Source organism: Hoplias malabaricus, chromosome 11 (assembly GCF_029633855.1).
Source record: "Hoplias malabaricus isolate fHopMal1 chromosome 11, fHopMal1.hap1, whole genome shotgun sequence".
NCBI lineage: Eukaryota > Metazoa > Chordata > Actinopteri > Characiformes > Erythrinidae > Hoplias > Hoplias malabaricus.
Genome location: NC_089810.1, coordinates 20,759,074 through 20,785,645, shown reverse-complemented (window position 1 = coordinate 20,785,645; position 26,572 = coordinate 20,759,074). Strand labels below are relative to the sequence as shown.

General features: G+C 39.4%; 1 protein-coding gene across 1 annotated transcript in view; it reads left to right on the top strand.

Annotated features, from left to right (window-relative positions):
• cdh13 (cadherin 13, H-cadherin (heart)) overlaps positions 1-26,572 on the top strand; it is a 508,194-nt gene that overhangs the window by 195,142 nt on the left and 286,480 nt on the right. The window contains exon 4 of the mRNA XM_066685111.1: positions 9,494-9,613. Coding sequence (XP_066541208.1) covers positions 9,494-9,613 — 120 coding nt within the window. The remainder of the gene's footprint in view (positions 1-9,493; positions 9,614-26,572) is intronic.

Below are 26,572 nucleotides of genomic sequence, written 5' to 3'. Positions count from 1 at the left end.
ATTTCTGATGGTGTATCTGACCTTAGAAGGGTGTTTTATATAGACATTTTACCTGTTACTCTAATATAAAACACAATGGCTATATTCATATTCATATATAGCCCTATGAAGTACTGGCGCCCCCGCCTTGCGCCCAATGATTCCAGGTAGGCTCTGGACCCACAGCGACCCTGAATACTCGCGACCACCGCGATTATATATATATATATATATATATATATATATATATATATATATATATATATATATAGAACCTCTACCTATGAACTTGATCCGTTCCGTGACCCGGTTCGTAAGTGGAAAAGTTTGTTTCTCGTGTCAATTTAAAATAATTCCCCAATTTAATTAAATTCCCCATTTAAAACAATGGAAAAGCAATTAATGCGTTTCAGGCCCCACCCCAAAAGTCACCCTTTTGGCACTGATATATGTTTACAAAAGTAAAAAAATACATGTAGCATTACTAAAAATAAAAAAGAAATACAGTGGTAACAGTAAAGTTTTAAGTGGTTACATATAGCAACTTTGAAGACGAGGAGTAACACAGGCACTGGCTGTATGATGGGAGGTAGGGGGAGGGTGAAATAACGGAGAGTAGGCAGGTGAATGTAGGGAGACAAAGTGTAGATACGGCTTAACTTAGCACAAATTTTGATGTCTGCTATTTACACTAAGGCTAAATTGCTAAAACTACAATTTGCTAATCTTGAAAGCTCAGTCAAGTCTGGCAGACTCGCCTATTGGGGTCAGTGGCCATTTCCAGCCACCGGCTCGGCGGAGGCTCGGGTTCGTTTCTAGAGTCATGGTTCACTGGTGGAGGCAAAAAACATTCAAATGCCCGGTTCGTATCTTGGAAAGTTCGTTAGTATAGGCGTTCGTTAATAGAGGTTTATAATACTGATCATAAATGATCCATAATGGTTCATAAATTGGTTCAAGACACAAATGGCAGTATTAGAACTCAAGTAGCTTGATAAAAGTGGTGCTTTGCATCAGTGAAATGTGTGTTTTTTTTAAATGAGTTGCATGAGTGGGAAGAAGCTTTTTAAGTGTTTTCTAGAGCCTTGCATGCAATCTAAGAACAGTTTAGCAACCTTTATGTTTGGGAGTGTGATAACCCATAAAAAACAAAAGAATAATTATGACACTGTGGGATACATAGCTGTTTTACAATCCCCTAAAACAGTGATACCAAATATTTAGCTCACTATGATTATGAGATGGAAATAGCCAATCAGCATTACTCAAATCAACAGCCCCAGGAATTTCTAACATGGCATTTAAAATCTGCTGGCTGGTATTTGTGGCGCTGCCTGTTGGAGAAGCAGAGGTCAGTTTGTTGTAGCTGGTGCTGGGTGTCTGCCCCGTTGTTTGGGGCGTTGGTCTCCTCGGCCTGGGCAGCCAGCTTGTCCAGTGTTTGGTGTGCTGACAGTGTGAGCTGCTGTAAACAAATGGCTTCATTTCTGCACTCCTCCAGCTCCACACTGTCTGTCATCCTGACAGCCGCTGGGCCGTGGCAGCGTGAGAGCCGCCAGCGCTCTGCCAGCTATGGGCACGGGCACACAGTGGCAAGGACAAAACCGCAGCCTCGGTCCCCATGCAAATTACAGCTCGGCGCTGCACACTCACTGTTGTTTTCCCCTTCTCAAATGATGTTATTTTAGTCAGAGACAATGAATGGCCTGTCATTGGCTTTTTGGCTTTTCTTTTCTTTCTCTCGTATTTTTATTATTATTTTTTTTGTCTCCTCAGCATTACTGTTGAGTCTGCTGCTTTGTGCGCGTCAAGGGCATGGGTGTTACATGCCAGGGCAAAAAATACAGTCATAGAGAAGCCAAAGAGAAATGGCATGTATGTGTGTGCATTACTTTAGAACATCAGTCAGAACAAGAGAAAGACAGAGAGACTAAGAGAGAGAGAGAGTGAGAGACAGAAAGAAGTCAGTGGGAGAGTTAACCTTGTTCATTCATCAAAATGTGGCTGTGTGAGCAATGCTTATAAGGCGAGAGAGAGAGAGAGAGAGAGAGAGAGAGAGAGAGAGAGAGAGAAAGGGAAAGGGAAAGAGAGACAGAACTAGCACAGAATCATAGTGTTAAAAGATATTTAGAGAAATTTCTGATCTGGGACAAGAGAGAAATGAAAAAACAGAGCAGAAAGCATAAAAAAACATCACTGAAGACAGAGTAAATGTTCTGTTGTATTCTTTTCTTTTTTTATCTTGACATGTCATGTTGTTGCCCCATTTGCTCTTTCTACCAATTAGAAACTCTATGACATTTCATCTTGTTTCCTCCTGACTGTGCTCCACCCGCCCCCCTCTCTCTCTCTCTTCAGTGGGATCAGTGTAATGAGTACAGATGGATGCAGGGAACTGCTTGAAGCTCATTCTGTAAAAGTCAACGCTGGCACAGCTCACCTGCCAAAAAAAAAAAAAAAAAATACAAAAACAAATAATAAAAAAAACAACAAAAATTAAGCTGTGGCTTAATGGGTACAGAAAAGAGATTATAAGAAGTGCCATTGCTTTGTTTCTGTGCTAAATGGGATTATTTGTTTATGAGTATCTTAAGAGCTCTGATTATGCTGAAAGATCTCTCCTATTATTTGGTTAATACCAGCAAAAATAATCCTCAGAGACAATAAGGATGTTTGAATTGTTTGTTGAATTGTGCTTTGACATCTGCACAACAATGCCATCTTTGAATTTTCCCATGTAACAAAGTTTAATATTTATTTTAAAAATTTCTTGAATCCCCCCCCACCCTGAGTCTGAGATTAGAGATGTGGGCCATTGTAGTGTTGACAGAGCTGACTTTAAGTAAACTCCATTCATCAGACATGGTTCTGAGTTGACTATTAGCCCATTAATGAGCACTCTCTCACATACCTAGAGTGCCTCTAGAGATAGCGGTGAGATCCATCTATCCTGTAAATGGATTGGCCCGTCGGGAAAGAAGGGCTTAAAAGGAAATGGGCCGGGCAGAAAGAAAAGGCTAATAGATTAGGATGGGCACTTCACGTCTCCTGATGCAGTTTTGCCAATCCATTCTGGATTTCACCCCATCTTTCATCTCTCAGATCTTTTCTCATCACCAGGCTTTAATCAGGAGTCACTGTTTATCTCAATTAAACATTTGGTACATTCACTGCATGTGGTAAACACACCCACTCACCCAGTGTTTGATCTAAAATCATGGTTATTAATAGAGTTTGTCCCTGTTGGTTGCAGTAACAGTCTGTCCCCTTCTGGGAAGAAAATTTGACTGGATTCAGCCACATAAAACGTAGTGAGATCAGTTTATTATGTTGGATAATTAGAAACACTACTTTACTCTAAATGTATTCTATTCTATTCTATTCTATTCTAATTTATACTTCATCCATTCTTTGTCTGAAACTGATTATTGTGTTCAGGGTCACTGGGTGCAGGACACTCACACATTCATTCACACACTCGCACCTTAGGACACTTTTTTTTTTTTATGGGAGGATACCGGAGAACACAGAGGAAACTAATGCAGACACAGGGATAAACAATGACCCAAGTTGAGGACTGAAACAAGGACCCCCAGACCCTGGAGCTGCATGGTAATGACAATGTAATGTGCTAGAAAGGGAATTAGATTCAAATTTAGCCATAGCAACACTTGTAGCCTTGATTATCTGGGCTGTTTTGTCCCTTAATTTACAAGTGGGACAAATATGCTAAAGCAGGTGGGAACGTTTGGTTAATAAACTGAATGTATTTTTTGTACATTTCAGTAATGTGAGTGCATGCTGGCATATTTATTGCTGGGCATTAGCCTAAGGTCATTATGATCATTGCAAGTTATTGGTTAGAGGGGTACAAACCCACACTTGCATTGAGTGGTGGAGCAGTGTCCACTTGTTAAGTCGTGATGTATCGACTTATGAAATGTCATGTCCTGGTGAAAAATTTAGCGACTTTTCAGACCCTCTAGCCAAATATTAAGAAGAAGAAAAAAAACAACCAGCACATAAATCTAGCTACTTTCTTTACAAACCTTAGCTACTTTATATTAGATAATGGATAGTACAACTCGTTAGAACACCGGGACTCTCTTCGCAGTTTCTCTGCTTCCAGAGGTGGAGCAACGGGAGACACAACTGTCTCTATGGTTCCTCAACTCCCAAAGAGCTGCAATAGACACAGCTATCTCTCCGCAGTTCCTTGACTCCCAGAGACGGAGCTGCGGTAGACACAGCTCTCTCTCTCCATGGCTTCTTGACTCCTAGAGATGGAGCTGCAGTAGACTCTGCTCTCTCCGCGGCTCTCTGGCTCCCAGAGACAGAACTGTAGCAGCTCTCTCTCCCAGAGGCGGAGCACACAGTCAGTCTGCATGGCAGTTCACACAGATCAGAATGAACCGGGAATGTGCAAACAGTGCTGCCAAAGACACGTTTGCTTCCTTTATGTTTAATTTATTCCTTTTAATGATAACATAATTAATTGAGCTTTATTCAGCTTTATTCAAACCATAAACACATACCTTATGAATGTATGAGATAGGACCGAAGACGTGATTGGACCTGGAAATGGCAAAACTTCACACGTGGCATCACACTTAGCAAGTAGATAGCTGTGATACCTGGAGTAATGGAACACCAGTTAATGCCTTTATGATAAGAGTGATCCAAAAATTATAATGATATTAACCCTCACCGAAATTTTCCTACAATTATGGCTTTGGAGAAGAGCAATATTCGGTAAACTCTCTATTAATACCATTCATTTCAAAAGGAAGATTTGATAACCAGGTGTCTACACACTTTTAGCTACATAGGGTGAATCCCATTACACAATTTTACACCTAACCCCTCATGTTTAAATTGCACCTTGGAACTGAGTTACAAGATGTAGTGGTTAAAATGGAACAGCCCTTCAAGAGCCTGATACGTCATCAGAACTGAAGAAAAGCTGAGACAAAAAAAGCTGTGAAAAAAAGCTTGAGCTTCCACTATCATATGTTATCATCCACTCTTAACTTTCTGTGATTAAAGTTGAATTCAGCTGCTCATTTTGTGGCTTTTTGTTCGAAACTTCCAGTTCCACCTTAAATGCAACAGTAGCCACTGACACTGAAATATAATTGCTTCATTATTTAAGGTGGAGCTGGAATTTCAAGACCCCAGCAACTATTAGCAATGTTTTATGCTTGGTAAAGTACAAAGGCACTAAAACTACATTAAACTAAGAAAGTATCCTGTTTATCATAGATTTAAAGCCTTAGTATGCCTCAGTTTCAATAGTCCTTCTCCTTACCCCTTCTTTCCTAACAAGATTTGACATACTCCTACCCCTATGCAAAATGGAGGGGTAGGGCTAAGTGGTAGAGCTAAGGGGCGAAATGGGATTCACCCATAATGTCTCCGGCTTCTTCATGAGTCTGGTCATTTGTGTACATACTCTTGTGTCTGAGTGAGGAAACGCTGTAGCTACTTGTACACAGTGGTCTCACTGTGTCCCATACTTTTGTGCATTGTTATGTGTCTTTTTCCTCTGGTTGGCTATTGGGAGTCATTATATGTGCTTGTGATGGTGCCACTTGGCTGCCCAGGGCAGAGCAAACTCACATGGGTCACTGCTTCCATGCTAATGTATTCAGCTTCAGCATGGCGTCGATGCTGTGAGTGACAAATATAATTTGCGCTGCCACCTCTAGGCCCGAAAGGCTCTAATTGCATCAGTGCTGACAAAGAGAAAGGAAACGAGAGAGTGAAAGAGAGAGAGAGAGAGAGAGAGAGAGAGAGAGAGAGAGAGAGAGAGAAAGAGAGAGAGAGAGCATGGAATGGAGCCAGAAAGTGAGGAAGGATTGGAGGTGCTGACAGGAGAGATGCTGATTGCCTGACTTATTGAATTTAGATGCAAATAAACTCCATTAGTCCTGTGCGGTCACACAACCACAAACACACAGACTGTAAATACTGCATGGCCTATAATGGGGATTCACCTTTTAACTTTTCAATCATGATTCATAGTATAAAAGCATTTTTTTAAACTTTGTAGTCCTTAAAAATAGCAAAGAGAACATGAACTCTTGCTCATTAGAGCAAACTGAAGTCACCCACAGTTGATAATGGTCAGTCTCGTCTGTCACACTTCTTCATTGTTCAGCAGCTCTTGTTCTTTTTGGCCACTTTTCATTCTTTTATCTTTGTCACTCTTTCCATAGGAAGCTTGAGCAAACATTGAAGTCCATTAGGAGGCCGAGGGGCTCCGAACAATGGGCACTAGCAGAACATTATTGGCTTTGTTTAAGCTTCTGTGAATGGGAAGCACCTTTTAATGTGTGTTCTTTCAGATTAAGTGCGGCCGGCGAGTGAGGAGGAGAGGAGCCGCTGAGACTGGAGCGCTGGCTTTAATGACTGCTCTTAATGACCTAGACGAGCTAATCGATCGGGAAAAAAGAAGCTTCACAGCAATCTGACAACTGCGCTGTTCAGACTCAAGCCGATGAGGGTGGAAGTGGTTTCTTTGAGAGAGGAGAGGATACAGTGGATAACCTAGTGAAAGCCTAGTGAAAATCTGTTTTTAAAGGAGTGCAACGAATATCTCCATTTCAGAACTTGTAATAACTTGTTAGGAATTCTGAAGTGGATTAATATCTGAGAGTGTTTGATTAAATCATGAATGACACTTGAAATATATCTGTTCTATCTTTACTGAAGACTTTTACTCATGGCCACATGGTTAATAAATTTTAGAGAGTAGTGAGCTTGTAGTTCACACAAGAAGTAAATTCAGTGCCTGTAAACAATACTGTCCAGTTCAAATTCAATTTGTAACTCATGGTACAACATGGTGTTTAAAGTAAAACTGTGCACCTTAAGAGAGTTACACTAAAATCTATAAAACAAGGAAAAGTGTATAATGGTAGTTTCCGAAATGTGGACTAATTCATAAAAAAGAAATATAAAATAAAGTCTAATTAAAAAGATACGTGGAATCAAGACAGGGTTGTGATACAGTGAAGTAAGCAAGAAAGCCTTATTTGTGGTGAATTTAAACAAAACCGAGACTGAAAAGCTGCAGGTGTGATTCATTGCCAAGTTGTTGGATAGTGGGATTAAAAAAACAAAAACGAAAAAAAAAAAAAACGTTTTTTAAGTAGATGGGCTTTGTGAAATTGTCCACAGTGTGAGTGACTGGGTGAGTGTGTGATGGCCTGCGATGGACAGGACTGCTGGTATCTGTACATGCTGTGTTCCTTCCTTGAACCCAATAATTTCAGGTGACCTCCAGACCCACCACTACACTAAACAGCATACTAAAAATATGCAAGTTACATTAAAAAAAAATAACGATTTAATATCTCATCCCATTGTTTCCCATCAAACCAATATTTTTTTAAATCTTAAAGGCGAATGTGTGTGTGTCTGTGTTGCCCTGTGAAGGACTGGCGTCCCCTCCAGGGTGTATTCCCGCCTTGCGCCCAATGATTCCAGGTAGGCTCTGGACCCCCGCGACCCTAAATTGGATAAGCGGTTACAGATAATGGATGGATGGATCTTAAAGGCTAAGCACCACTTAATGGACCTCCATGAATATTTCACATTATTTTAGTTACTGACAAGTATGAATTAAAATGAAAATAGCATGATTAATTTGCTTTAAAACTGATAATTTTATTAAATTGACTGAAAAACCCGAACTCACTACAGAAATTCTTGAACACAACCGTGACGTCACTGGTGGACAATAGCTGAACAACGCTGCAGTAAAACACCATTATGACTGACTGTTATGACAGTATCTAGCTAGCTAAATAACAAACATTATTCATGACAATAGCCTAGCAATAAGCTAAACTCAAATTTAGAGGTACCGTTATTCTTGTAAATGTGATCGAAGTCAAACTCGAATTCATCCGACACTATAAACCTCTGTAATGCCACTACGTAGCCTAGTATAATCTGAGCCACCAAGTTCAGCAAGTCAAGCTAACGTTAACTAACACCAACTAAAAAAGGCGAAGTAAGTGTACTTACCCTGTTTACCTCCATGTTACAGAGGCTCTTGAACACCTTTCGTTGGTTTCCTTACATGCCCATATTGTTGGAAAAGCGCCAGTGAAAGATACTACAGATAACGGAGTGAGCGGATGGTCCTTTCCAAAGTGCCCGTTTAAAGTTGACAAATTTAGTCAATTTTCTGGATATTTTGGGATCTTTGGGCCATTTGTGCACAGATGTCCCACTGTACATTGAATTATTGCAGCCAAAAACAACACACATTTCGTCATTTTGCATTAAATTAATGATTTCCTATAGTCGATTACTGTAAAACAAATGTTTAATAGCATAACAGTGACTTAGACTATACCAAATAAAGTGTCATTCCAAAACAGCAGTTAGAGGTAGTATGTATATATTTTTTAAAAATATTAAAATCAGATATGATTTTAAGCATTCTGTGGTGCCCAGTAAAATGGTGCAGTGCAGTTCAGCAATATTGGACATGGAAATGATATATACAGTCCTACCCATGAAGTTTAAGTACATAATGTGGAATATCTCCTGGAAAAAAAATTAAACAAGCTTAATAGATTTTTCTATAGAGAACTTTGGTAAAGATAAACTCATGATAAAAAATAAATAAAACAAACAAACAAAAAAATACATCCACAGAGCTGAAGGCCATGCTGGAACATTCTGGGGTCATGGTTGCAACAAATACCATATGCGGCACACATAACCAAGCAGAGGTTTATGGGCAAAGGCCAAGGAAAAAACCATTGAGTACCTGGCAAAACCACAATCCTTCTGGAAAAATGTTCTGTGGATGAATGAAACAAAAACAGAGCTTTTTTGGAAATGCACACCAACAGTTTGTTTACAGACGGTGCAATGAAGCGTATAAGGAGAAGGGCACTCTACCTACAGTAAAGTTTTGTGGAGGATTCATAATGCTGCATGTGGTACTGGAGGCCTTGACTGTATCACAGGAATCAGAGAATTACCAAGAGATTTTAGAGCGAAATGTCCTACCCAGTTTAAAACAACTTGGTTTGTGTCGAAGATTGTGGGTCCTCCAGCAAGACAACGACCCACAGCACATGTCCAGGAATGGTTAAAAAGGAATAAATTGGCTGTTTTAAAATGGTCAGAAATAAGTCTTGATCTCAATCCCATTTAAAATCTTTGGGGTGAACTGAAATCTGCCATTGATTAAAAGAACCTTGCAAATATTGAAGAGCGGGAACAAATGGAAAAGTAGGAGAAAATACCAGATGAGAAGTGCAAGAAACTTATAGAGGACTACAAGAAAAGTTTAGCAACATTCAGTTTTAAATTTAGGAATTATGAACAATATGAACCCAATTGCTGCTTTTAAAAGTAGATAGTATATTTCAAAGCTGTGCATTGAATTCATTGTTTGTTTGTATAATTATTCATTTATTCAACACAGGTCATGATCTCTCTCTCTCTCTCTCTCTCTCTCTCTCTCTCTCTCTCTCTCTTTCATGTGCAGGAGATTCTGGGTCTTGGAGAGATACTGCCATACAGGTCAAAAAGATCCCTACTGGTACCACCCATGTTTGTGCCTGAAAACCAGCGTGCCCCGTTCCCCAGGAACATTGGAAAGGTGAGAGTTTGATACACAAACCACTAAAACTTAAACCTACATGAGGTTTATATGCATGAGGCCTAATGACCTGAGTGCATATTGTTTAACCCTGTGTGTGGATGCAAGCAGTGGGCTCATTTTGTAATAGTTTCAAAAATTCAAGGTGATAAACCTAATATCAGAATGAATTAAACACATTACTGGCAAGGAGTACTAAGCCTACTGTGGTTTCAGATACAGATCAAATGTGTTCTAACCACAATTTATGACTGTAACAGATGCATTAGTCTAATTGCTTGGTTTATGGGCCATGAGCACAGAAAAAAAAAAAAAAAAAACACTGCCCTATTCTTCCTAATGCCTGTGCATTTCATTGCTTTGTACAGTGGCACTTTGATTTAAACTTGTCTATGCTATTATCTCCATAATAGTAAATTTACAGGAGAGCCAAACTTTCAGATTTTTACTGTAGCTTCATATGACGTAATTCTTGAGCATTTCAATTAGTCAATATTTTATGAAATTTCTGCACAGTCTAAATAGCCAATCCTGTGTTCAGATGATGTGGAAAATGTAAAAAAGAAATATAACACATTATGCTGAATTTATTACGTTTGTGCACTATGTTTGGCTTTGATATTTTTTATACATTTTAAAGCCAGGTATATTTGTTTTTAGGGTCTCAAAATACATGATGACAAGTGACAATCTTTTTAAGCGTTACTGTCAGAATAACACTGCTGAAACCTTTGAGAACATGTGGTCTTCATATTACATAAGAGTTGCATAAATTATTGTTTCACAAATTAATTTCTAATAATAATTATTTGATGGGAAAAACTAAATGTATTTACTCTTCTGTGTTGGTATCACAGAAGATTTTTTATTCAACTGTTATTTTTTTTACCCTGAATATGATCAACTGTGAGCTAGGACTCCTACTCGCACACAACAACTGAAAGAATGAGGGCAAGCACATGCTTCCTCCAAGACAAATTAACAAAGCTACTGTTTCTTTCTGAATGGCTGCTATCACAACACCATTGGATAGCTCAAAAGGCTTGGAGGAGAATGCCTAGCTTCCAAATATGTAATGCCAGCTATGAGATATCCAAGTCTGGCTAGCACTGCGCTTGAGCTGAGGGGAGAAATATGGCCATTCTACCCACCTGGAGAGAGTGAGACCAATTGTGCTCTAGGTCTCCAGGCCTTGGACGGCTGAGGCATTACTGGGTATTGCACTGGATTGTTAGGGCCAATACTTCAACCACTGGGGAGAACTCACCAAACTCATTTCATATTTTCGTCTTTGTCGAATTCGCAATTTTTCCACTGTCCTTTATGAATTTTGGGCTAGCCAGTGGATGGAGATCTACACTGCATTGAGCCATTCAATGGTCTTTTTTTTCCTTTTGTATATTCTGCCTTCCAACATGTTTTTAATGGGCTTGAATTTAATGTGACCCTAATAGTATAGTAGCTGGAATGACACTTGCCCATAGTTACATCTCTTCAGGTGTTCTCATACTCAGGTCACCTCCCGAAATAAATAATGTAATAGTAATAGTTAAATCAGCCTCATTTGATTCTGAATATTTCTCCCTTTTGCTGCAGGCCCTGTTGGCCAGTGTCAGAGCTATTATAGAGAATGAGGAGAGAGAGAGAGAGAGAGGGACAGAGAGATAGAGATGACTACCTGATGCTTTCAGAACTAATGCTTCTCACAGGAACACCATCTAAAGTCAGAGCTATGCTGCCTTACCCAATTTATTGCTTTAGACATTCTGCTCCAGGTGTGTAATCATTAATGAGAACCATTCATAGTAACTATCATTTTGACTAAAAAGACCACTAGGTTGCTCAATACCTTAAAGGGCTCATATTATGGATAAATGATTTTTCCTCACATCGCTGAAGTAAAAGAGCTTGATGTACAATGCAAATTCTACCATTAACTCCCCAGTACATGCAGTCCATGTAAGGGAACTAAGCTACAAAAACAGCTCATTTGGATCTTTTTTTTATGATGTCACAAAACCCAACTTATATATAAATATCCATGTATGTAGCTCATTCACACTGATGTTAGCCTTGAATGCATTTAAACTAGGCACAATAAAGTCCTAGTGCAACCAGCCCAAGCGTTTATTTATAACAACAGACAGCACTATTTATGGGTTACACCACTCCTAGTTTACCTTAGAAATGTGCTTAGACGTAGAAGGGGTATTTTGAACTGTGGGAGGGTTGGTGCTATTATGCAAGGAATTAAAGAGAGGCTTTGAGTCCTCTCTGTTTGAAATATGTAATTGTATTGTGCATACATTCCATGGTAAGTCCAGGACCTACCTAGAGTCAGTGAGTGCAAGGCAGGAACACCCTGGACAGGGTACCAGTACAAACACAGGGCATCACACACTCACCCAACCACTCAAACACATTTTTTGCACAGTCAGTCAGTCAGTCCATCTACCAACATGTTTTGGAAAGTGAAAGGGGAACTGAAGCACTTGGAGGCAACTCATGCAGACAGAGGGCAGAACACATCAAGCTCCTCACAGACAGTGACCTGTGACTGAGACAGAACCCACAGCCCCAGGACCAGGACCCTAGAGATGTGTGGCATTGACAATAATTTCTGCACCACTGTGAAAAGTACAGTTTCAATTCGAAGTGTTAAAGAGAGGTTTGAAAACATAATTCTTTTTTTACATACACAATAAGTGGGTAGAGAAAATAATAACATGTGATGACAATAGAGGAAATGATCCTTTTAAAGCGTGTCTAGGTGTGTAATGTACTGATTTAATGTGTATTCACATGTGCTTGCCTTTTGCATATTGAGTATATGAAGAAAGGTGAGGTGCACTGGCTGTGAGACATATATGCAGGTCATGTATGACACATGCATACAAGATCATCTCTATTATGCGCTGTGCTGCCTGAGGCTCAGTAGAAAGGACGAGCGCTGAAATGAGAAAAGGATCACTCGCTGAGCCGCATGCATATGTGTAATGTAGAAAAGCACTGGAGGAAAAAGAAAAGTGCCGCAGTGCCTCAGCCAGGTTCCTTGATGTGACAGACACATAGGTAGTCAATTGTTATAATGGCTTATAATGTTGTCCTGTGATGCCAGGCGCTTGAGGCGACAGAGAAAGGGCAGTGGGAATGAAGCTGAAAGATTGTTTCTCACAGGCTACAGAGGATATTGCATCAGTTTAGCACTAAGCATAATGACATGTCCTTAAACAAAGGAGTGTTGGGTTTAGGGCTGTCCAAGTTAACCCATTCATAATGAGTTAATAAAATATTAATACCACTACCTTTTAAAGACATGTAAACCAGTTGATCATTTACACCATCTCTAGCAGGTAGAATCCATTTGTAAATATCCTTTTGATCAGCTTTTCAAAGGCTTTTGTAAAAAAGATATCTTCTGCACCCGTTGTGGATTGTGCTGAGGGGAGAAATATGTATAAATCAGTGAGCATTGAACTAACAAAATAAAGTGGAAAGCTACATTTGCATCATTATTACACAGTTTACAAGCTGTCTGAACAAAGTGGCTCCATTTGTGGAGTTTTTGGAACCATAACAAATTTTAATCTGTGTAAATATACACCAATAAGCTGTAACATTAAAACCACTGACAGGTGGAGTGGATATTGATTCTCTCTATGCAGTGGCACCTGTCAAGAATTGGGGTATATTAAGCAGTAAGTGAACAGATCAGTTCTTGAATTTGAATAAGCATCTAAGTGATTTTGACGAGGGGCAATATGTAATGGCTAGATGACTAGGTCAGAGCATCTACACAAAAGCAGGTCTTGTGGAATGTGCTTGATATGTAATGCTTAGTACCTACCATAAGAGTTCAGAGCCAACTCCAGAGTCAATGGTAGCCAATGCTCATTAATGTATGTTAGGATTGCAGGCTATCTGATTTGTGAATTGTGAAAAAGTTAATGTTGGCTCTGATAGAATGTTGTCAGAACACACAGTTGGATCCTGGATTTCATGTACTTTGTACATGTACTTTGTAGGAAAAAGGACCACTTACCTAAATATTGCTACAGACCATGTGTAAATTTTCATGGCAGCAATATTCCCTGAGGGGTAGTTGCCTCTTTCACCAGGATAATGTGCCTTGCCACACAGCAAAAATTGTGTGTCAGAGTATACCTTACCATTTGTGAGGTCAGACACTGTTGTTGGAAAAGAAGGCCTGGTTCACAGTCTTCACTCAAATTCATCCCAAAGGTGTTGAGGTCAGGCCAGTCAAGTTCTTCCACACCAAACTTGCTTATCAGTGTCTTTATGGACCTTGCTTTGTGCACAGGTGCACAGTCATGTTGGAACAGATGAGGTTTTCATGTTGACCGATAAATCAATTTTTCTATAAATTGGTCATGTTTTGACAAAAATTTTACTTAGCACCTGCTTTGTTTTTCATATTTCTCAATGTACAACCTTGAAATCATACTCCCACATCAGATATCTTGACACAGATTGTTAGTGTGAGGTGTCTGTTAGTTGAAAACATAAGCATTTTTGATTCTAATTTATTACTGTGAGAAAATAAATTTGTAGCATCAGACGGACATATTTTTCTTGATATTCTAAGCTCTGGGATGTATGACTGATAAAGCTCTGACAGTCACAGCAGGCCCAGACGTTCAGGAATTTAGTTCAGGGAAAATATGGACAATATTCATTCATTCATTCATTATCTGTAACCGCTTATCCAATTCAGGGTTGAGGTGGGTCCAGAGCCTACCTGGAATCATTGTGCGCAAGGTGGGAATACACCCTGGAGGGAGCGCCACTCCTTCACAGGGCAACACAGACACACACACATTCACTCACACACTCACACCTACGGACACTTTTGAGTTGCCAATCGACCTACCAGCGTGTGTTTTTGGACTGTGGGAGGAAACCGGAGCACCCGGAGGAACCCCACGCGGACACGGGGAGAACACACCAACTCCTCGCAGACAGTCACCTGGAGCGGGAGGACAATATCTCAACAAATAAAAAAATATTTTGGTACTTTGGCAGTTTTCTCAGCTGCTGATAACAATAACAATTATTATTATTATTATAATCTTATAAAAATATGATGAAATAATACTTGTTTATTTAGAATACACACAATAAAGTATTATTTAAGCCTTTTAGTTTACATTTGTTGGTCTAATGCAATATTATTTGATGTGAAACCTACAAAAACCTTGAAAAAAATATAAATAAAAAAATCGGTTAATAAGTAAAAATTGCTCAAAAATAGTATTTTATCTTAATTTGAGTCATATTTACTTGCCAAAAAAATTGCCAATGGGGTGAGATATTTTGACTTAAAACAAGACAAAATGTCCTGATAAGATTCTTTTACTTTGGGTTTTAAAAAAGTTTAAGTAAAAATTTACAAGTAGCTGAGGGTTGTTTTTTTGTATAAATTTATGTAAAAATATCTTTACCTATTGGCAGTTTTTCAAAAGACAAAATTGCTTAAAATAATGGTTTGAAAATCTGAACTTTACCTATTTTGACCAATCATCAGTGAGAAAACAATCCACAATTAGTACAAAGGAGGCAGACTTGAGATGTTTTGGAATTATAGTTCAAATAATGTCTTTGTGTCAGTTTTAGAATAAAGAGAAAGATGACTGCAGACGCAGGAAAACTTGTTAATAAAGTGCATAAACTTTATATAATAAACTGCACCAAAGTAAATAGCCTATCTGGCTACATGCTGAGTGAAATAAAATAGAATAAACATTTCTCACTATAGTACAATATTACAAATATACACGACGGAGGTAACTGGGTTCTATATTTATTTTTAAAATGTTGTTGTTGCAGCCATTAGATTGAAATATGCCAGTACCAGGTAACAGTGAACAGGGACGGGTGTGGTGGGTGATAGCGTGAACAATGATGATAATGATTATGTGTGTATCTACCTCATGTGGATAAAAAGCCACATCACCACACATATTTCACTTACTTTGTTGACTGAGAAGCAAAGATGGCAAAGGTTTACAGTACACAGCAGGCTTTGGACATGATCCTCAAACATGTCAACCCCTGTGACTCATGGGTTGACTCATGGCCTCATTTACATAACACTGGAGGAAAGAAGAGCTATTCACACCTGCCAAATGGCAGTTCTTTGGGATTTAAAGGTATAACTGCCAAATGGCAGCGGTTTGGTAGTTCTAGTGTTACACCACTACATCCCAAGTTTTGCTTTGCGCTTGGTGACATAAGGCTTGGAAACAGCTGCTCTGACATGGAAACCCTTTCCGTGAGGCTCTCTATGCACTGTTCTTGAGCTAATGTGAAGGCCACGTAAAGTTTGGAAGTGATTGACTTTGCAGAAAGTTGGCAACCTCTATGCACTATGCACCTCTGCATCCACTGACCCCACTCTGTCATTTTATGTGGCCTACCACTTCATGGTAGGCCACATAAGGAGTTGCTGTCCTACCCAGTTCTTTCCAATTTATTAAAATACCACTGACAGTTGACTGTGTAATGCTGAGGAAATTTCACGACCACACGTTGCACAGGAGGCATTCTATCACGGTACCATGCTGGAATTCACTGAGCTCCTGAGAGCAACCCATTCTTTCCCAAATTCAAGGTAGAAGCAGTCTGTGGCCATGAAAATGATTGGAGCACTTGTATTCAATGATTTTGGCAGGTGAACAAATACTGTTGGCAATATAGTCGCGCTACATCAATATCCATTCTTGAATTTCCATTTTAACAACAGCTGTCCTTCACACTGTGTACAAATTTCATGATGAATGAACCAATACATATGTACTGGTAAAGTAACTGGTAAAGTTTTGGGAGATATGGTGTGTAAATGTGTGCGTGTGTGTGTATATATATATATGGTTAAAAAAATTAATTGATTAAAAAAAATAATCGAATCAATTAGACGTTTTGTAATTAATTAATCAAAATGAATCACATTTTAATCACATTTATTTACAAAATATACAAATATATACAAATATTTAGCATGAGAAATATTGATTTAAGTTTGGTTGATGAATGAATCAACGAACATAAGCTTAAATCCAAAATCTTGTTTATTTTCCCACCAGTCTACTACCAGTGAATTGGTCAATTTGTCTGACGTGGACTTTGACATTAAGTTTCTGTATGTGAACCCCAACATGTGGTCGAGTGTTGACTGGAGACACCGTTTGTATTACAGTAATCCCTTGCTACTTCACGGTTCGTCTTTCGTGGATTCGCTACTTCACAGGTTTTTTCAAGGGGGCTTTTTTATCATTTACATGTATCAGACTAGGCCTGTAGGTGAGAAAATATTTCATTTAGAAGCATTCCTTATGTACAGTACATGTATTGTTCATGTCCACATCCGAGTGAAATTTACTTACGCTAAATCACAGCTTAGGAATTACCCTATTAAAGAAACTGGTAGGATATCACATGTAGCTCCAACTGAAAAACATTATAGAATGACTGTTTAATGCAAAAGGTGGGTTGTTATCAGTAACAGGGGGGGTTTTAAAATTCCAAATACTCGTTAAATACATAAAAAAATATCTTTCCTCTACTTTGCGGGAATTCGTTTTTCGTGGGTGAACTTGGAACGCATCCCCCGTGAAAAACGAGGGATCACTGTACTGTTAACATTACTGACCTGCGTGCTAGCCCCAACGTGTTTTGCGTTGAGGTGGTAATGAACGATGGAAGTGCTTCTGTGATAAGCAAACTCCTTCCTGCATAAAACATTTTTGTTTGTACTTTCATCTGGAAGTTTCTTGTATTTAAACTGCCCATCCACACATCCATCACATAATTTGCTGCAATTAATCACAATTAAATGCATTGTCCCTGAAATTTTTATAATGGATATTTAAATGTAAAACAAAGAATCAATAGAAGATCATCACAGTGGAGTTATATTTGTATTAGTAGTGTCTATCCATTAAAAAATATATATTCATTCAAAAAACAAGGCTAGTATTTCTTTGTATTTTTGGGAGGGAGATAAAGTGTAGTGTGATATACATGACAATCTAGCTAGAGGAAACCATTCTCTTTTTTACTTTATTATAATATCTCAGTGTGCTTTTTTTGACTTTTGAATTACAGCCTCTTAATTTGCTGAGTGAACGTAGGGAATGTGTGTGTGTGTGTGTGTGTGTCTGCGTGTGTGTGTGTGTGTGTGTGTGTGTGTGTTTGTGTTTTGACTTTCTTAAACCAGCCCATATGATTGTAATGCTGTGATTGGAACCTGGATATGCAAAATTGTCCACAGGAGTGAGTTTGGGTGTGACTGGATCATGCCGTGAAATGGTCTGCTGCCCCACAGGGTGTGTCCTTACCTTGAGCCCAATGATTTTATGTGACCCTTCTCAGGATGAAGTGGTTATATAAGATGTGTGTATGAATGTACTTGTATTTGACCTATTTGATGTAACTGTAAATGTAATCACTCTAGCAGCATGCTTTCGTAGTTTATGATAAGTGCTTGCTTTTATTCAGTAAGGTTGTCCTTAATCTCCTTTTTTAACGTCAGTCCATGATTGTTGTCTTAGTTTAATTTCATGGTATGGTTAGTTACTAATTACCTGTAGTTACATGGGAAATTGAGTAGAACCTAAATAGTGGAAAGCAGTGATTATGTGTGAAATGCACTCTCATGATACTTGCCTCTGCTGTACTTGCTTTGTGTGAGGTTTTATAGTTTGATTATTTTACAGGGCTTAAAGGATTCCAGTTAGCTTGCTATTGGGTTTTATGGTGTGTGGCACTGCTGAATCCTTTCTCAGAGAGAGGAACATGCTCTGATATTACAGAGCACAGAGTAATGCACATGGCACGCCATTTGACTGCCTCTCTTCTATTGAACGTAGGTGGAATACAAGAACTCACATGCTCCATAACTCCCTGCTCTGAAGAGCACTACATATAGATTATTACACAGCTTTAGTGCCTAAGGAGAGAAGGCCAGCACCATTCTCACAGGACTGATCTCTGTACAACCTCCCTCTCTCTGTGTCCTTCTTTCGCTTTTTTTTCCTCACAGTTAAACACTCAGGCTTTTATTTAATTTAACCTCCTTTTCTATAATTTTCTTTAGCTGTCCTCTAACTATATGTCTTTCTGTATTTTTCTTTCTTTTTATGTATCTTTCTTGGCTCCCTCTGTGATTCTAACCATCTGTCATAATTATGTATTCTCTCTTCTTTTCTTACCATATATGACAGAGGGCTAGAATCACAGATCACAGAGCGAGCCTAAAACGATATATAAAAAGTAAGATAAATAAGATAAACCTCTCTCACTCTCTCTCTCTCTCTCTCTCTCTCTGGCTGTATTTTCTCTCTCTCTCCATTTAGAAGTTTAGAACTGTCTTCCATTTACTTTGTAAACATTTTATATTACACAACCTTATCTTTGTTAACAACTATTTCAACTTATTGTTTCCTCTATTCTTGTCTTCCTCTTCTCTTTTTTAATATCACATTTCTTTTTCTTTTCTTCCATACATTTTTCCTTCTATCTCTCACTCCTCTCTCTCTCTCTCTCTCTCTCTCTCTCTCTCTCTCTCTCTCTCTCTCTCTCTCTCTTTGGTATGTCCTCTTTCCCTGTGCTCTCTCTATGGTCCTTCGTAATGATCCATGATCTCTTTGGTTACATGTGCAGACAGTGACCCTGCATGTGGATGTAGGTTAGTGTGGGCTGTTTTATGTGAGGCTGCAGGTGTGTGTTGGAGATCAGAGGAGGGGAGATGGATTTTCTGGGCAGATGAAGCCTGCTTGCACATGTTCTGCGTGACAAATATGAAACAGCCATTCATTTTTTATGATTTTTGCTTTTGCTTTTGTCTTCTTCATTGAGGAGGAACAGACAAGCAGCTGCGGAGAGAGGAAATGGACAGTTTCATTTAAAAATAGCCCGAGACCAGCAAGCATTTTTCTGGTTCGATCTGCCTAGCCAAGAAAATGCAGTGTATTTTTGTTCATGCCTCGCTAAGTGCAGAGTTCTTTTTTATTTTCCGGCCTTATCTGTCATGCCTTAGTCAGCGTCAACAAAGTGCTACACTAAAAGTTCAACCCTCTAGCCTATGGTCTTTTGAGCCTGGTGTGTCTGGCCTAGACCTTTATTCACATTCTCTCCTTCTCTCCTTTCTTGCTTGCTTTCTCTTTCTATTAGTCAGCAGTGTCCTCCTTGAACCTCCTGCATCTCCCTCATCACTCCTCACATCACTCTTTCCTTTTCCTCGTCTGGCCTCTATTTATCACCCTTGACCTTGTTGCCTCTAACATCAGTTACAAATAAAAACAGCACAATTCCGAGTGGACATTCAGTGCAGTTTGTACTCTGCTCCATACAGGCCCCATACAGTAATCTGAAAAAGTTTTATGAAAATGAAAGGCAAAGCTGTTGATCTAAACAAAGTGCAAATAAACATATGCACTGTGCTATGCATTGTGATGTTGTGTGCTAATGTGTTCACCTAACCATTTCCAGACCTATCCTCAGTGATGACCAGTAATTACAGTGGCCATCCAATACCCAGCCTAAGCGCATCAATCCTCCATTAGCTAAAATCAATAGTGATGCTGATAGAGTTGAGGAAAGTTCAGCAAGAAGTCGGGAACCCATCTTGTGTTCTTTTAACCCACACTTCATATTATATTTTATCTGTTCATTTGTATTCCTTCTAATGTTTTGTATTATTTAAGGTTCCATTACTGTACAATAAACAAAACAAAAAATAAAGTATGAGGCACATGTATGTGATTTGTATAGACTTATTTTTAAAAGAGGAATAGTGTAGAATTTGGTTGTTTGTGCAGATGTGCATGATGCACATAATTTTACATGAAGGTCTCCTGTCCAAACATATTTTTACTTTAAAATGATCATTTATGTTCATCTTTTTCATAAAGTCAGCTCAACAGACCACAATTTTACATTGTAGAAGTGTCCAGTGACACTAACTCTGATTATAATTTCTATTGTTTTATTAATTGTGGGTTGTGTGTTCTTTGTGATTCACTGAACTGATTCACTAGTCTCTAAACTCTGTTTGTGTAAGAAACTGGCCTTTGATTGTGTGTGTGTGTGTGTGTGTGTGTGTGTGTGTGTGTGTGTGTGTGTGTGTGTCTCAACACGTCTGGATATTTTGTGGAAACTGTTATATTCCTTCATTTCAGGGGTGGTAGAGAGCTCTGCACCAACAGCATTTTCAAAAATCTCTCTTTCAAAAGAAAAACAAAATGCTCAGATCCCCAGGAATTCTGACATTGATGTCTAAGTTATATATCTATCTGATGAACTTCTGGAGTGCTTTAGGGTTTTTATTTTATTTTACTTTATTTTATGTTTTGTGCATGAATCGTTAATCATGTTTTTTTAAAATGCTAAATCGGGATCAGGCAAAAAAATCAATATCACACTGGTCTACTACACAATCTTTATGGACAGGTCAAAATTGACTCACAGTAGCCTGTTTTTCCATAAGGGAATAGAGTTTTTCACATGCTTCCTCAGATTATCTATTGCACAGATTTCGACTAGCAGGTTAGTAATAGACAATGCAGTTGGTCTAGATTCAACATGACACACACCTGTTTACGCTATGGGATGTGGAATGGTGTAAGATATTTGCGTAAATCTTTTGAAAAACAAATCTTTGAAGCATTTTTTTTTTCATGTAGTAATACTGCATATGTGATCTAGTGAAATTTAAATTGGAATTCTGGAATTACAAAAAATGACAAACTTGGGCTGCTGTGCCTTATTTATCTTCATTTTTCAAACGTGTCTTTTTTCCCCTTCAGTGCGTAGTGCTGGTGTAGGGCTTGTAGATGTCTGCAGGGGTCTTGTTCATTTACACTAATATATTGTGTTAAGTGTATTGGAGAGATTGTAAAGGGAGTTGTTTCCACCTCTTCACTGTTTGATCACTGTTTGGTATATTGGTATATGGAAGACCTGGTGACCTGCGATTCCTGTGATTTCATTGTGATGTTTCTCTCTGGACCCTGCTAATGCAAAGCCCGTGCTGATAAGGGAGCATTAAGGAGGGGGGAAGCAATAAAGAACAGATTTACACCAATTTCACGCTTTGTGTTATATGATTTATGTGGGATTATGAGGTTTAACCTGAGCTGTGCCCCTGTGTCTGGTAAAAGGGAGGGGTTTCCCAATGCTGATGGTCTTGTGATCTTGTGGTAAACCTTCAAATATGGAGGCAGAATAAGTGTATATTTCTGCCATTAAATCTGCTCTTCTCTTTATATAATACGGATATTATGTTCATATCAGGATCTGTTGATTTTCACTGTGTCATAAAGTAGCACTTGCAACATGAGATCATAGACGTCGCAGTGTCCTTGACACTTCAGTGGTCTTTTATTGTTGCTCTGACAAAATAAATCAATAGTAAACTCATAGGCCTTCTTCAGACTGGTCGTTCAGATCTGATTTCAGCAGATCCCCTGTTGAAAGAGCATATGATTTTTTTTTTCTTTTGTCTGAACAGTAAAAGTCTTTCCAATTGGATTCTTTCCACATGTGTGAACAGTACCAAATCCAATAAGAATTTGATTTTAGAACATGCGACTCAGCTTGATATGTCAGACTGTCGGCACCACGCACTCAACTATTTTGCATTTCTTGAACTGAGGCATGTAATTGGAGCACACAGAGGAGACCCACTTGAACCCATGACCCCAGGAACCTGGAGCCGTGTGGCAGTGACACTACCAGCTGCATCTCCATGAATCCCAGTGTCCACGTTGCAAGTTTTAAGTTATTTTCCCGATGCACATTTACATAAGGTGACCTGGGGAAGATTTTCTCAGATATTCACTCTACCTGCTGAGCTGAAACGGCAGTGGTGGTCACCTCTATGTTAGATAACATATCTTCCCTCTCAATCACACTCTCTATTTCTTCCTTGTCAGTGTGTGTGGTTGCTGTGAGGGCCTGTCACTCCTTAACAGCCCCTGCTGCTCGCTTTTCAGAGCAGGAGAAAAAAAGTTGTTTTGAACAGTTTTACTTTCTCTAGTTCTGTTCGCAATCAGAGAGAGATTATTAAACCTTAAATGGCAAGGACCCGTCAGCGGCAAACTTTCATTGCAGACTTCCATATTATAACTCAGCATTGTAGTGTAATACGCTTCAGGGTGTTACACTGGGATTAATCATTCCAATTGCCCCTTCACACCTTAAACTGATTTCCAAATGCATTAACCAATCAGATGGACTAATTCCTCATTGTTCAGTACTGCTGAAGAGTTGATGAGTGAAGGATTGTGTGTGTGTGCGTGTGTGTGTGGGGCCATGTCATCAACAGAAGGTTGGACAAGGCCAGTGCTCTGATCCACTGCTGTCCTAATTATCATCCTTGTCTCTGAACAATCAGAATACACTCCCTCTGCTGTTGATTGCCATTATACATCCTGCTCTGACCTTCTGCTGATAAATGTGAGGTACATTGCTCATTGCTCTCTCTCTCTCTCTCTCTCTCTCTCTCACTCTGTGTGCATGCACATGATGTGTGTGTGTGTGTGTATGCTTATACATTGTTGTCCTAAAGAAAAAGTCACCTTTTTAAATGTATTGCCAGATGTGCTGTTGTTAACAGTGTCTACATAAATATGTATCCATTTTATTTACTATCCAAACCCCAATAAGGCAGCTACAGCCTAAATGTTACAGAAGTTTAGAGAAGTGAGCTTGGGACCACAAGCTTGGGTCCACAGTTTGATCCCCTAAATCAACAAGAAAAATGATAGCAAGGAACAGAAGAACAGCGCTTTCTCTGCTGAAGTGTCTTCAACCCCCACTGTTCCCCAGGTGCTGATGTGGCTGCCTCTTGATCTGTGTGTGTGTATGTGTGTCCACTGCCCATGATCTCTAGTGATTGTGAGATGTGAGATTGTGTCCCTGAGAAGGACTGGCTCCCCTCCAGGGTGTGGTCCTGCCTTGCACCCAGTGGTTCCAGGTAACCTGAACTGAACAAGCTGTTACAAACAATGAATGAATGAATGAGTTAAACGCTTCAGACATTTCGTTCTTATCACCAGCACTATAAACAATTCTGACTCCGTAAGCTTCTCTAGAGTAGGTCCTTTCATATCAATTCATTCTGTATGACTTTATTTACATAACCACAGAAATCTGTGAAATTCCCATTTAAATCATTTCAAGTGACGCATTTATGTGTTCTTAGTAAAAGGTCTGTTGAAAATGGACAAATGTAAAAATTTTGAAGTTATGGAGGGGAGTAGCCTTCATTAATTGTACTTATAATTGTAATTATAAAAGATAATGGAGGAAAAACTAAAAAAAAACCTATATACACATACTCACACTCGTTAGTTTGAAAGTTTTGATTCAGCTAGAAACAGTTATTCATTATCTGTAACAGCTTATCCAGTTCAGGGTCGCGGTGGGTCCAGAGCCTACTCAGAATCTCTGGGTGCAAGGACCTTGGAGGGGGCGCCGGTCCTTAGCGACACACACTCACACATTCACTCTTATGGACACTTTTAAGTCGCCAATCCACCTACCAACGTGTCTTTGGACTGTGGGAGGAAACCCACTCAGACATGGGGAGAACACATCAAACTTCTCAGAGACAGTCACCCAGAGCGAGACCCAGGTCCCTGGAGCTGTGTGACTGTGACACTATCTGCTGCGCCACCGTGCCGCCCACGAAAAAATAAGAATCTGCTAAGAGATATAAGATATTAATAAGATATTTAAGGTATATTTAGCTGCACTCAACTTCATGTTGATCAGAATGTACCTCTTGTTGTGATGAGTATGATGAATAAAAATGGACAGTTTTCTTTCACCAAACTGTTCTTTAAAAGGCATACAGAGATAGAATTGTCCTAAGATAGTTGAAAGTGATGAAAGGTCTGATGAGTGCTGTCAGATCTCCTTTCAGTTTCATGATTTTTCTGGGGGAATATGACAAGTTGTTTTCTGTTTTAGAGATTCTGGAGCTTTATAGGTCCCTTTAAAAACTGTCCACTTACTGACATGCAAAACAACATGGAGATCAACATGTGAGGGACCCACTCTTTGGTGCATAAACTGGTTAATTCAGGGACAACAGTAGTGCTTCTCATGTAGTTACACTTGGGCGGCACTGTGTCACAATAGATACTGTAGCTGTCACTGTAGGGGTTTCCTCTGGAGGCTCTGATTTCTTCTCACAGTCAAAAAAACATGCACTGGAAGGAGGATTGGTCATGCAAAATATCTATAGGCCTCTTTATATTCTCATTTCAGTGTTGCTCATTTAAGAACAATTTTACCATCCTTTAACTCTCGGGAATCTCTGATTACGCTGGCGTGATCAAACCTCAGGGCTGGTTCAAAATGAGTGGCATGGAAACAAAGGCATGCTGAACATTTACTGCCAATTTCAGTCGAAAGCATGGGCTTTGTGCTATGTTTGTTTTTGTTTTATGATTACTGACAAAATAGGAATGGAGATATTGTAATTTAAATTTGATTTTAAAAAAATCATGCTCCCATGTGAGTACAAGTATGTAAAATGAGATGGAACCGACGCTGCGTTTTTCATTAATTTTATAATCTCATAAAGAAACAGGAATAAAGATTTGAATCTGGTGACTCTTTACTAAAAGATGAATACAGTAAGGGAGTTGGGGGAGGGGAAACATCCTGGAAGAGAGAGAGAAAGAGCACAGAAGAGAGAGATGGCTGAAAAAAAAAAAACTGAAATATGCAAATAGAATACTTTAGTGAGACAGATAAAGGCAAAATCAGAAGCATACAAAAATGGCCAAAATAAGCCAAAGGATACACTTTTATTTTGGAAGTACAACATTTATAGCCAAATGTTACTATGGTTTTTACCTCTGCTTATGTTCAGCCCCCTACAATATATTCATTTAGTATATGTCTCACGGCAGGAGCTTGCCAGTTAAGTTAAATGTTCGGAAAGTTCTGAGTATGTTATAAGGTACTGAGGGAGTGTGTGTATGAAGTGAAGTCTGAGTTTGAGCTCAACAGCTTGGATGAGATTGTGCTGCAGGGTACAATCAGGCAAGTTTTATTTGGAGTGTATTAGATGTGTGTGGTTTCCTCCTCTCCTCCCAATTTTTGCTGCATTGTTTGTGTGTGTGTGTGTGTGTGTGTGTGTGTGTGTGTGTGTGTATGTGTGTTTGGAGTAGGGGAGTGTTTGGAACCCCTCCTCTCTGTCATACTCAGACAGTAGAGGCAAGCTGCTTCTCTTTCATGTTCTGTCTGCTCCTAATGAGAACTGATGGAAATAGGTGAGCATCTCCCAGTGGGCTGCTCTCTATGGGCCTTTAATGACTGAGAAGAAAGCACAGGGAGCTGGTGTGTATGTGAGAGTGTGTTTGTGTTTGTTTGAGCGCTGTGTGTGTGTATGTGTGTGTATAAATGTGTGTGTGTGCATGTACTGTAAACAGCGAGACAGCGCACCACCCCCCTGCGATCAATTGCCACGGCAACCCAGCATTCTCCCTGCACCCTGCCGCTAGCCTTGATCACTCTAAACTCCTCATGGCACCTCTCTCTCGGCCCTCCTCTACCGCTCAGACTTTTCCCACTTTTCTTTTTCCCTGCTTTTCCTCCTTATCCATCTCTATCGTTGTTGTCCATGAACCATATTCCCTTCCTGTCCTCTGCTCCCTCTCTCCTCCACATCTCCTTTAATAAACTCACCGCTCAGAGAGAAAAGTTTCCTCCTTTTCCTTTTTTCCGCTGAATTGTTCAGACAGATCGATAGCACAGCTGCTTTCTGTGTTTACAGCTATGGTGAAAAAAAAACAAGCTTGACCCAGTGCGGAGAGAGCACACTTCCATAGCAACCACTGGCGGCACCCATCCAGGCAGTGCAGACATAGGGATGCGAGCAAAATCCGATAGAGAAGGGAGGGTTGTGGTGGGACGTGACAGACTGCAAAG